Source organism: Protomyctophum bolini (assembly GCF_963924005.1).
Source record: "Protomyctophum bolini genome assembly, chromosome: 15".
Lineage (NCBI taxonomy): Eukaryota > Metazoa > Chordata > Actinopteri > Myctophiformes > Myctophidae > Protomyctophum > Protomyctophum bolini.
The window spans coordinates 29585933-29598784 of record NC_137876.1 but is presented as its reverse complement, the minus strand read 5'-3'; the positions used below and the strand labels follow the sequence as shown (position 1 = coordinate 29598784).

Below are 12852 nucleotides of genomic sequence, written 5' to 3'. Positions count from 1 at the left end.
CCTGTCCATTGGGGTTCTCATGAATTCATCCAAACATTTAATGACATACAAATATATAGGCCATAGCCACTTTTCCAGGTCATCACATTTGTGTCATTGTGTTTGATGTGATAGATGTGTCTCCATAGGGAGTATAGGGAACTCGAATGCGACAAAAACAAAAGATATCCATGAATTCAAGTCTCAGTAATCGATAGGGAAAAAAATCTTTTTGAGGGTGATTTGGAAAAACCCCGGTCCACCCTAACAAGGTGTACATGCACACGCTGTGGGGGCCCCGCTCGATCATGATTGGGGGAAGGCCCCTCTCTATCCTGATTGGATGAAGGCTAGGCCCTCTAGCCAAAAACGAAAACTGAGGGTTTTTTTATTACCTCAGGGAGTCAGGGGTTAACTGGGGACAGGGAGGAACTCCTTATATGGTCAGCACACTCTAGTAGGGAGGATTATCACAACCAAAAAAAAGAAGTGATATTTGAATTAAGTGAAATGACTGAAGATACCTTTAAGACCAAAAGTCTAATATCTACCCCGGTACAAGGGGGATTCCCCTTTGACTTTAGTGTCCCTTCCTGTGCGGCACATCAGGGTTTGAATCCTGGGCGTTACACTTTCTCCTTCATTATATATTTTTTGTGTGTGGAGGACCGGTATTAAGTTGTCTTACTGGCAGAGAAATTTAACACTGATCTGTACTGGGGCGTGGGATTTTATTTGTATTTTCCAAAGTGAATTCCCTGGCCCCTAGGTTAGGTTAAGGCATGAGCAATTTTAAACTGAGTGATATTGCCCTCGACAATGATCAACTGTAGGCTAGATCTACCGGTAAATAAAGGTGCAGGTCATTAATCTAAATAGCTAGTAAGGACTCAAGAATTTCTGAAATGTTTTTTTTATTCATATAACATCATTTAGATCAATTCAAGTACATTCCAGATGATGAATCAATGCGAATCTTTGAAAAGAAAATCCAGAAAACGGGAAGTAGTCTTATGTGTATAATAATCACATCTATACTCTACGTTCAGTATGTCACATGACAGTAATAGCACTACCTTAAATATAGACCAATAATGTGACAATAATAGCACTATTCTAAATAGATAAACAGGTAATTCTCATAAAAGACTCCTGAAAGTTAGGCCCTTTTAGAGTTGAACATTGTCAGTAGTTTAAAAGCCATAATGTCACAGTTATGCACAAACAGTGTCATAAGAAGTTGCCATGAATGCTACATTAACAAATGTAAGGTACAACAAGAGATGTGATAGTCCCTTTATAATCCACCTGAGAACAATCCAGCAAGGCGATTTCAGCAATATTTTGACACAGTTTCACTAAATCCCTTACCAAACATAAACCTTCAGTAACGTTTTCATATTTACATATACATTATATAGGCTATAGCATAGTGCAACTACATATACAGTAGCATAGTACAACTATGTCCCATTTTCTTCCGCAGAACTGTCTCAGCCTACAACATTAAATGTATTATTGCAAACGCAGTGAGCACTTACTATGAGACCTAGCAGATCATGTCTGTCTGTGTGTGTGTCTGTCTGTGTGTCTGTCCCGCTATCCAAATATGGAGTGTGTTGCATCAGCAATCACTCAGCTCCATATATGGGCACAAAAGGGGCCAGGTCCACTCAGCTCCATATATGGGCACAAAAGGGGCCAGGTCCACATATACAGTAACAGCGGGACAGACAGACAGCCATGATCTGCAGGGTCTCAGCTGCGTTCGCTTCCCGCGTTTGCGCGTCTTACTGGTATAAAAAAAAATTAACACATAAAAGGCACAGAGGTTCAATAAATCAATCGTTGTGAATTTGACCTTTTTTAGAGTCAACTTTAAAGCTCTGTGAGAAATTATTGTTAAAATGTGACCAGAATGTAAATGCTGGCATAATATGACATACATTTATCTCCAAACAATTGTGTCTACAATCCTTAACAATAATTGCAAAACACTGCATGTAGTGACGTTATCCCAAAAATAGTCAAATCAATGATCACAAACTACCATCTGGTGCCATCTAGTGGCTGGATTCGTACTCGAGAAAGCCATAATGTGAAAGGAGGATCTTATTTTGAAAGCCGGAAGACCGAAAAGACCGAAAGTATAAAATCAGCTACGTAATGTGTCCCGCGAATGTTATTTAATTCACCCAAAACACATGTTGCAACTGCGATCATCAACGCTTTAGTTATGAGCCGCAAATCAAGCTTGTTTTGATCAAAAACGCAGCCTGGAAAAGATTCTAAAATAATCTGTTCCCATAGACATCATAGACATCAGGCAACCGGAGCGATACAGACGGGTGCAGAACAGCGTTATGAAACGTAATCGATAAATAAAATAATAAGACGTCAAAAGACAATCTCAGCGTTCTAGGCGGAGAATGAGTTAAATAATGGTTTCTCACGGCAATTTCGTGAGAAATGCAAATGCTTATTTGCAGTATGCTTCAGCCAATTTGGTTAAGTTCCCTTGTTCTGTTTCTCAGGTGTCTTTTGCGCATCTTGATGATCCATCTGATAGTAAAATGAGCAAAGTTTGCAGCCTTAAAAAGAGCCATGAACACCCCACAGAGAATGGCTATGGAGTTCCAGGGATTCGCAGTCACAATCTGTTTGGAAAGAGTGTTGATATTATGTTTAAGGCTCTGTTTTGAAAATCACTATGTACCCTGTATATTAATTATAGTTAATATTTTGTAAAACTACTACTGCTGAAACTAATATTAGTATATAATTGCCATTATATTATTTTCTATTACTACTACTACATGGGAGAGAACGGGGGAGGGGTAGAACATACCAGTCTGATTTCTTGCATGAACGGATCTCTCCATTCGAACACCACAAAGAAAAGTTGATTGGTCCTCTCCTGTTCAGGCCTCTTGTCAATGAATTTTACCACACCCGCCTGAAAGATATTAAACATAGATTATGACATTGTTTTTCTTTTAACAATTAACCAAAATGAACACTAAAACGATGTCAAACTTAAAAGATAAATGATACCTCTTGCCGAAACTCCATAGCTTCGCTGCTTTTCCCAGCGGTCTTCACCAAAGACATCTTGACCCAGGTTCTGAATCCTCCAGAGAAAGTCCACATGGAGTAATTCTTCTCACAGTCTATCATGAACTTTGATTTATCTGCACTAGAGAATCAGAATGGCAGAGCCGACACATTGGTCTAACTGCATGTGTACCTTACCTACTGCATGAATCAATAAAAGAGCAAAGCAACTATCACACAGACAGACCATTGTATTGTCTTGGCATAACATTGTGATTATGATAATCAGATGATAATATTTTTTTCTAAGAACTTAAATAATTCTGTGTTTGCTTTTACCATGCTTATAGCATCAAGCCCATTTATATTGTGTCAAATCACATTATTCTAAAACATAGTTTCTCCCTGAATGGAAACGGGTCTTGCAAGGACGGGTCATGCGACAAGGGCAGCCGCGAGGTTGCAGAAACATACACGTTACTAAAATAATAATAACAATAATATGGGGGAAAAAACAAAGACAAAAAGGGGGACGGAGACAGCGCCTTTCACTTGAAACATTATTGCGAACGCAGTGATTGCGAATGCAATGAGCACTTACTATGAGACCTAGCAGATCATGTCTGTCTGTGTGTGTGTCCGTGTGTCCCCCCTTTGTGCCCATATATGGAGCTGAGTGATGTGTCTGTCTGTCCCGCTTTTGTGCCCATATATGGAGCTGAGTGATTTGTGTCACCATGACTCAGCCATAACCATATTAGGAGTCCCCAAAGCAGCTATACGTCCAAAACCCAAATATGTACGAGCTGCGTTCGCTTCCCGCGTTTGCGCGTCTTACTAATTTACTATGTAATAATTTCTTGTTTTTTACCTTGAATTCAAATCAGTGTAGTTGTTAAAAAGCATGTAAGTGATGGCACTGAAATCCTCCTCAGTTTCATTTTGACTGAACTGCATGAAGATCAGTTCTTTGTTCCTGACATCAGATGGGCCACGGACCACCAGAGCTTGCTTCTACAACACAAGACACACAAGAGGAGTAAATATGACAGTATGTTTTTTTTTCTTAGCACAATGTTCTGGTTTCTCAAGCCTAATTTATACTTGCCACACAACGTTGTCACATGCCATGAATAGCAGACCTACACTCTAACAACAAGATGCCTCGATTACAACTTGTTGTGAACTACACTACACCATCATGAAACATGGTATGAATCAATCGGGCTTAAGTCACTCATCTAACTGAAAGATATACCACAATCAAGGAGATGATTTTAGTAGGATAGACAAAGATCCCATTTACACTTTGCATGGATATCTCTTCTGAATAATGAGTGATCCGATCTCGACTGTGACTTTACATTGGTAACCGATCATAATGTGAGCCGGACCACCTCCAGGTGTGTTCTGGCAGATCTGATCCCATTCTAATTGCAATGTTGAGACTAGATTGAGCAATAATCCAGCATTATCCAGATTCAGCTCACATAATGCAGTGTAAATATCGTCATAGAGAGACATTAAAAAAACTCTACACATTCATGGTCAAAGAAAATATTAGATTTACACCATGGATTCCACCCATGACAGTGAATCTTTTGACCATACCCACATGGTGGCCATTTGCGTAAATACTTGGGTGTGGGAGTGTGGGAATGGCATTAGGGATTCCCCGGAGAATAATGTAAAAGTAAAATGTGCAACAGGAATATGTTCAATGTCTATGAAACTCAGCTAAACATATCAAATTCAGGAATGCTCGCCCCATAACACACTCGCCCTGGTTCAAATCCGGCAACCTCTGAATAATCAGAATCACGTGTTTCTGTCCAGCAAATTCCATTCACCCCGGTAAAATCCGGTGACCTCGGAACAGTCGAACCCACCAGGTATTTCTGGCCATTTGGCCACTTTTGACGTCTCAGGGTTACCAAGACTAGTGGGTGGGGTGGGGGGTTATTATTTTCTGTCGTAACTCGAACTGTGCTGCGTCGGCTGAAGAGAACTTTGTCACATTCGACTCACTTGCCAGCGGTGCCTCTCGTGGCTCAAGTCCGTTTCAGACGGTGTGCCTCCATCGTTGTAATTAAACTGTTTTTTGCCTAACTGCTTCCTAGGGCTGTACTAGTACTGTAGTCTGTTCTCACCAAGCAGGCCAAGTGGTCCGCCTCGCTGGGGGGCGAGCGTTCTGTGCCAAGTGGGGCGAGTGGTCCACTGCTGGGGGCGAAAGTTCAGTGCAAAACATGGGCACAACAGTGTTTTGGGCGAGCGTTCCTCGTTACCAATAAATCATAGGAGTGTGTCACTGACCTTTGTTTGATTTGTGAATGGGCCTATGTAAGTAACGTTTTCTATCACACAGTCACTTTCCTGAGGCTTCCCTGGCTCCACTAAAGGAGGTATATAGTCATGGTAATGATGCTTGCAACCGAGCAGTTGAGCCTTCCCTGGATACAAAGCAATGCCTGTTCAAAGAAGAAAACATGGAATACATAACATGTAATAATGCCAAAACCACAAAGACAAATAAGCTGAAGCAACACTTGCTTATTGGCTTGCATGCACTTCACTGTGTTGCACACCATTCCACATGCTGGTGTTGTAAGTCAGTAATTACTTAACATTGAGTTGGGACAGCTAAATCAGGGAAGACTTTTGAAAAGCAAAATAATTAGGCTACATGCAGCCGTTCAGACTAGCGGCAAAAGCTTTACAATAACCAAGTAATAACTTCATATCGCTGGCTCTATTGAAAATTACTTGTAGGCTGTTGGTTTGTTGCGGCTAGGGTGAAGGTAGAATGACATTTAGTCTTTCTGTTTGTATAAAAAACATTTATGATCACTGTATGCTCCGACAGGTAAACATTTTCCAAGTTATGTCCATAATTTGTACCCAAAATTATTATTCAATATTCATACACACCAGGACGACAAAATGAGTCCATCTCTTTGTAAGTTACGGACATGACAGGGTGATTGAATTTCTCCAAAAAGTCAGTGATGGTTTGGTAGGCCAGGAAGACAGCCACCGCGGTGAGCAGCAGGTAGATAAAGATGAGCACAACCGTGAATACATTTTTCAGGCATGCTTTGTTGAATTTCATCGATGGTGAGCCATCTTTACCGTCATCCTCTGCATTGAAAGAAAAGATGCATTGAAAGAAAAGAAAAATAGGTTATTACAATTAGTGAACCGAGGCACCTTTTCAATACACAGAATACAAGGGAGTGCCTAGAAATTTAGAAAACAGAAAAGGGGGTACAGAAGTGAGCAAATGATAGCACCTTTTAGTTTCTACACATACTAACCTCCTTGTGGAAGCAAAACTCCAAGGAGGAATCTCTAGTCAATATAAATAAATAAAAATCTGAAAACTACCCTATTTTGAAGTGCGAAACAACATTATTAATTTGTATTTAATCTATATTTAATTTTCTAAAAGAAAAAAATAAACATATTTTGTGTTCACAAAAGGTACCACATTACTAGGTAAATTAATCTACCATCCACCACATCCCTGGCCATATCAAGGCCTTGACATAGTACGACAGAGACATGGTTCACCTTGTGAGATACTGCCATTACACTCCTCTGGGTCTGGGTCATCAGTAACGTCTTGGAAAAGGTCTGGAGACTGGTTCTCTTCTTCATCATCAAACTGTAAAGTCAGATATTTTAGCACTGTATCATTAGTTGATCTTTATTTAATAGGTACATATGAAACTGGTGTGCAGAGAGTTTATATGGCTAATGTTCAACTTCCATTATCATAAAACCACAATACACATAGGAGGTACAATAAAACAAACAACAATACAATGATAAAATGGGTAGGCTACAGCATGGTTTTCTTTTAGATACCTTTGTTATGAAAACAATAAAAACATGTATATATGGAATTATTTTTATATCAGTTTGGCAACTTGGCAATGTGTTCCATATCATATACAGTCCATTAAGAAGAAAGCCGATTGTCAAAATGTACAGATGTACAAATGTACTAGTTACTCTGTTACTGTCTTGTCTTTGAATATATATTTTTTAAATATGTGGCTAGTGGATTGCTGACAGCAACAACAACTACAGGGGTGCCTGGTAGCTGGAGCAGGAGCACCCATGAAGAAAATAGGAACCCCTGACAGTTATAAGAAGAATTCGCCCCTGATTGCTGATATATTTGAAACCCACATTTGTGAAAACAAAATCAAGTAAAGCTCTCAAAGCAGAGCAGCCTATAGTACAGAGTAGTACGACTAGTTTTGTTGATTTGTAGGTAGTACTAGGTAGGCTATATTACATTAAGATGAAATAGGGTATATAGTAAAACAAAATGTATTTGCACAGCCTGAGCAACAATGAGAACTATATATCACACAAATGTTTTGGCTTTGAAAGAGTGTGCATCACATGCTACTTAAGTAAAGTATACTGAGACAGCATAAACGCATAATTATCATGAGATTCATGCCCTCTATGACGATTTCCTGTTTTTGGCTATATTTATTTGTCTCTATATGAATTGAACATGGCGGACCCTATTGTAAACAAGTGTAATGCTTTATGGTGTCGTCCACAGTTAACAGGCTAGTTGTATTGAGTACTAGAAATGTACTGTAATTCTACAAACTGTTAATACTTCAATCAATCAAACAAACAAACAGCATACAACTCTGGTGGTACTTTTGTCTGGTCGGTACAGTATGATTAAGTGCCGAAGAAAGCAAACAAACAAAACATGCCTCATCTCTGAGTTTGTCAGCTGTAAAGCATGACTGTATACTTCGTCGCATGACGGTGGCGCACCCGAAAATAGCCGATCTACAAGCTCACAGCGTGTTGCGTCTGAAGGCGTTGTGAGCGTGTATATTTGCCGTTTTAAACGCGCGACACCATCGTACCTGCGACGGACAGTTCAAGCACTGCTGCTTACAGTCACATGATACGTTCTTTCTATCTTCGATCAGCTCACGCTAAAATGCAATGTGCACATTGTTTTTGTTCTGTTAACAATGGAAAGGAAACCTGAAAGATAACAGAACATTCACTGGCAACTGTGTAAACAGTAACACTACTTCAAACACTTAGCTTCAAGCTCACCTCCTGGTATGTGGGGGAGCGCTCCCTCCTAAGCATTCCGATGGACTTCTTTCAATAAATAATTGATCGAATACTCCGGCTCGGTATTCATTAGTTAAAGGTCAGAAAATGAACTGTAATACTAAAATGCTGCATTTTGGGGAGATAGTGTTTCCCTTCTTCTTCACCCAGTGGCGGAGTCACAACAACTTCTTTTGTCACGACACTGGCACATCACCCGGCCGTCTCTACTCCTTCCCAGCTTCCCTTGGTTAATATATTCACTTCCCTCCTGGCCTGCATGCGTCCTCGAAGAAAAGCCTCCTAGCGTTAAACCAACCAGTTTGTGTAGCCTGCGACTAGGGCACTAGGCCCTCGATCCAAGCATTGAAAAATGTGTTTGTTTTTTGATTGATTGATTGAAATATTTATTAACTGTTTGCAGAATTACAGTACATTTCAAGCACAAACTCAATACAAAGACTGTTAACTGTGAGTGGACGACCCAATTAAGCATTACACTTGTTTACAACAGGGTCCACATTGTTCAATTCATCAAAACATTTAGAGACATACAAATATACACTTCTATGTAGCTAAAGAACAGAACAGGAATTCATCATAATGATCATATAGGAAGCAAAAAGGGAAAAGATACAATACAGTGAGGGGAAATGGGGGGGGGGCGTGAGGGGGATTCAGATTTTACAGAGGCCAGTTTCGAATTGCAGCCATCCGTAGGTGCAACAGCGGCCAGTGCAGCTTTGGGTCAAGTGGGGACTGCAGACCTGGGCAGTGGGTACTTAATTGAAGTGTTCACATCTTTGTTTTGTGATTCTGTGTCTTACATCAATCTTTGTCTTACATAGAATCCATAGTATTTTGAATTGAGAAATTGTGGAAGTGTCTGTCAAGAAACATACCTATGCTATAAATGTTCACATAGCAATGTTTTGTTTAAATATAAAGGGGTCTGACCGTGCATGTGACTGAGACACTGATTGATTATGGGTTCTAAATGTAATAGTTTCATCAATGTTTTGTTTCACACAACAACTGTGGCTTGCTGTGCTGTGGCCAATCACAGTGTGCTAAATGCACACATGACTTTAGTACACAGGAAGGAGGCGCAATTTCCGCGTTAGGCTCAACTTCAGGGGTTAACCATGGCAACGCTACAACTCTGTGTCATGATGTTAACCATTCTATTTCTACTGTATACGACTTTGGCGGAAGATATTAAATTGAAACATAAACCTGCCAGCAAACCTGTCCGTTTGTTCACTGAGAAAGAGCTGACAAAATATGACGGGAGCGAGGTAAGTTGCCATGCAAGTCTGGCGCGCGTGTGCGCGCGCGAGAGCGAGCGAGAAAGAGATGGCTGTGCGCGTGTGCGTGTGCGTCCCGGTTTTATATGGAGTTGCCTTGGTAATGATTCAGCTATCTGATCTCCTGTTTTAGGAGGGACAGCCTATTTACATGGCAATAAAAGGAGTGGTGTTTGATGTTACCAAGGGAAAAGGTAAATAACAGAAATAAGGTGGGCTTGCGACCTTTACTGAACTGAACCTGAACATAAACTTATCACTGATAACTTCATGGGTGAGGTCACACAGCTCTGTCACCCATGATGAACAATAATTTGCAGGACCTCGTTATTGGCGTGGCATTGGTTGTTAATGTTTAACATCCCAGTAGATGCAAAAAAATACTATGTTTATTATTATTACCGTATTCATATCCCTTTGATTCTTAGGCCTGCTCTAATGCTGCCTCAGTCTTATCTAAATCAAAAGTTAAATAAAATGTAATTGACACATTTGTATTTTGTTTTCTGTAGAGTTCTATGGTAAAGATGCGCCATACAACGCCCTGGTTGGCAAGGATACTACAAGGGCTGTGGCTAAAATGTCCCTAGATCCTGCAGACTTGACATCTGACACTGTGAGTTGATGAAAAGCAGAAATAAGTTGGAGCATGAACAACAAGTATTACTTTTATTTGACATAAAAAGTGCCTCTAAAGACGCCAGTGTTGTAACATCCTAGGCACTCACTCTAGTTAAATAACAGAGAGGATGATTACAACTGACTACCCTAGTGTAGTGGTTAGAGCTTATGCCTTTCATGCATGGGTTCAAAGTAAACCCTGCCTGGGGTCGACATTAGCAAGGGCATGCAGTCGCAACGGGTTCCCAACGCCAAATCAAGTGGGTTCAGATCTGAGTCTCCTGAGGAGGCGTGTCTGAAGCCTGTCCTGGACGGGATATCCGGATGTAAAAACAAATCCATGATTACAACAGATATTGATATGTTGCATCTTTAATACACGTGATTGTGACTACATCAATATTAGTTGTTTTGATGGTGGTAATCTAGTAATTTAAGATAATTTGATCTGTGTGCTCATTGTAGATCTGCTATTTTCAATATTTTGGGTCGCAGGCAAATGTCTAATCTCTCTTTTGGGTCTCCACCTGAAAAGTTTGGAAACCACTGCCCTAACCTATTTCCTATTTGAGTGTATTTAAATGTTAAAAATGTAATTTGAATGTTTCAGGAACGTTTCTTCCCTTCTATTGTTTGACAGACGGGCCTGACAGAAGAGGAACTGAAATCCCTGGACAGTGTATTTGAGGGAACATACAAAGCCAAATACCCCATCGTGGGTTACACTGCGTCTTGTATCCTCAATGAGGATGGCAGTCCAAATGAGAACTTCAAACCTGAGGACCAGCCCCATTTCCAACTCAAGAGAGATGAGTTCTAATCTATTTTCACATAGAGAGACGAGTTAAATATATTTTCACATTTTGAAAGGACCTTTTTATATTACACCTTTTGAGTAATTTATCTTTAAAGGTACATTTATCAGGCTTTATATTACATTTACACAGTGCAAACTGTAAAACATACATTCAGTATTTGTCCAACAGTGAGAAAGTTATCACCAATACATAAAGAAACATAATGCAGGTGGAGGAAACTACTACTACTAGAAATTACTAGTTTATTTTTATGGATTTTCATATTACTTCAGCTGATTAAGTTGAGTAGCACCTGTGAAATCCATTCAAAGCACACGTTATCCTTTTTAATATACATACTGTATATTTATCTGGATATGAGGCTTCTTGATTCTTTTATTGTTTTGCAAACAAGGATTGTATTTGACATTAGGGATTTGACCATAAGTGAGCATAAATACTCTCCTCCCTTTTGTTGTGATTGAAAAAAAAGGTCAAATGAAGGAAATACAATACAGTATGTATGTTTAAAGTATATAATGTCACTGTGTGACAACTGTTTGCCTGGAGATCTGCCATTTCATTAGTAATGTATACAATTAAAATAAAAGGTTCCAAAAGATATGAACAATGTTCAATGACATTTACGTGCAGCCTTTATGTTTGTAATTAAGTTGACAACTGTACTCAAATGCTCTGAATGTGTAAACATCCCAAAGCACTCTGTTTATGGTTCTTTTGTTATGTGTATGGTTTGTGTATATAAATATCATTAATAAATTGTCTTTATTCAAAGATAATTAAGATAATTAGAACTAATATCTGAGCACAACAATGTGTCAGAATACAGGGGCTATATTAATATTATTATTTTTTACAGTTCGTAAATCTCTTATGTCATCCAAATCAAGTGTCAGTTGCAGTAGTTAATAATACTTATGTTATGTTATGGAACATTTTCTTAATCTATTTTCTTGACCTACCCTGTTGTTGGTTGACTGGGGGTTCATTCCATGCCGCTTTTTTTCAATCTTGCACTTTTTATGTCGCTCCGGATGAACACGTCTGCTAAATGCCAAATCATAATGTACATAATGTACGTACGGTATTTTTTCCTATGGTGCAGAACATATTGACTCTTTACATAAGTAAATACTGACAAAAGGACGTGGTCATGCGACACAGTTGCTGTACAACAGAATAGATAAATCTATCCGTTACTCTATATTTTACAACACAAACAGGCAGGATATATTCTAAAATTGGATATTGGAAACAGTATACCTCCACTATAAAGCAGGTGGGTCAGTGTTGGACAATAGAATATCACCCAAGTGCAATATCATTATCACATGAAAAATATATACTAGTTCCTTGTCAGTGCTAACTCTTACAGTTGGTTCTAGGGAAAGCACAGACAAGACAACCACTTGTCTCCTCTGACACGTGTGATGTGAAGACCAAATCTTTTCTCCTGAGGAAGTAAATAAAGTAATGCATGCAGACTGCAGAGGTACATGATATTCCTCCTAGATCCACACCCTGCTGAACAGGCACCGGCCCTGTCCAATCTGTAGTAGTCGCTATATTGTATGGACAGAGTTCACCCTCCCTGGACTTTTAATAACCGTTTAAATATATTCTGTTCCAAAATTATGTCAGGTTGTATACTTATGTCAAATATAATATACTAGAGCAGTGCTCGTGGGGCTTCTACCGCGGTGCCCGTTGGGCACTGGCCTACTTGGAACGATGCAAGTAGGAAATTAATGCCCCACCCAGATATGTCTGTGTCCCTTTTATGCCCAAACAGTATATGGAGTTCTTTGTCAGGCGTATATGCAGATGTATATGCAGACGTCAGAATGTTGTAAAAAAGGCCAGCTCCATATATGGACTGGGCAGGGGCCCTGTCCAGAGCCCGGGCAGCTGCCTTTTTGGGGTGGTTCCGGACAACCTTGGGTCCGACCGACTCGACACCGGCCACTGCA

The 12852-nt window shown here is 39.7% G+C and overlaps 2 protein-coding genes across 4 annotated transcripts; one reads left to right on the top strand and one right to left on the bottom strand.

The window, feature by feature from the left end:
• Positions 1 to 902: 902 nt before the first annotated feature.
• On the bottom strand, positions 903 to 8371 carry pacc1 (proton activated chloride channel 1). 3 transcript variants are annotated; one of them, XM_080783823.1, is made up of 8 exons: positions 8137 to 8371; positions 6604 to 6697; positions 5962 to 6171; positions 5347 to 5501; positions 3905 to 4047; positions 3034 to 3175; positions 2828 to 2935; positions 903 to 2636 (listed from the first exon to the last, which is right to left on the bottom strand). In XM_080783823.1, the coding sequence occupies exons 1-8, from the start codon at positions 8170 to 8172 to the stop codon at positions 2475 to 2477; spliced, it is 1050 nt and encodes a 349-aa protein (XP_080639949.1). In that variant the 5' UTR covers positions 8173 to 8371; the 3' UTR covers positions 903 to 2474. The 3 variants fall into 3 exon arrangements, with proteins under 3 accessions (XP_080639949.1, XP_080639951.1, XP_080639950.1); XM_080783825.1 differs by having other exon boundaries at positions 3034 to 3103; XM_080783824.1 differs by having other exon boundaries at positions 3905 to 4044.
• An 898-nt stretch (positions 8372 to 9269) lies between these two features.
• Positions 9270 to 11451, top strand: nenf (neudesin neurotrophic factor). Its single transcript, XM_080783285.1, has 4 exons — positions 9270 to 9434; positions 9577 to 9637; positions 9956 to 10059; positions 10705 to 11451. Exons 1-4 carry the CDS (start codon positions 9282 to 9284, stop codon positions 10882 to 10884), a joined length of 498 nt encoding a protein of 165 aa, XP_080639411.1. The 5' UTR covers positions 9270 to 9281; the 3' UTR covers positions 10885 to 11451.
• The last annotated feature ends 1401 nt before the right edge of the window (positions 11452 to 12852 follow it).

Bases quoted from the DNA above. Each gene is read 5' to 3' on its own strand.
- pacc1 (XM_080783823.1), bottom strand. From the start codon at position 8,172: ATGCTTAGGAGGGAGCGCTCCCCCACATACCAGGAG. The intron at 4,048-5,346 runs GTCAGTGACACA...CTTGTGTTGTAG, and splicing joins CATTCACAAATCAAACAAAG to AAGCAAGCTCTGGTGGTCCG. The intron at 3,176-3,904 runs GTAAAAAACAAG...CTGATTCTCTAG, and splicing joins TACACTGATTTGAATTCAAG to TGCAGATAAATCAAAGTTCA.
- nenf (XM_080783285.1), top strand. From the start codon at position 9,282: ATGGCAACGCTACAACTCTGTGTCATGATGTTAACCATTCTATTTCTA. The intron at 9,435-9,576 runs GTAAGTTGCCAT...CTCCTGTTTTAG, and splicing joins CAAAATATGACGGGAGCGAG to GAGGGACAGCCTATTTACAT. The intron at 10,060-10,704 runs GTGAGTTGATGA...ATTGTTTGACAG, and splicing joins CAGACTTGACATCTGACACT to ACGGGCCTGACAGAAGAGGA.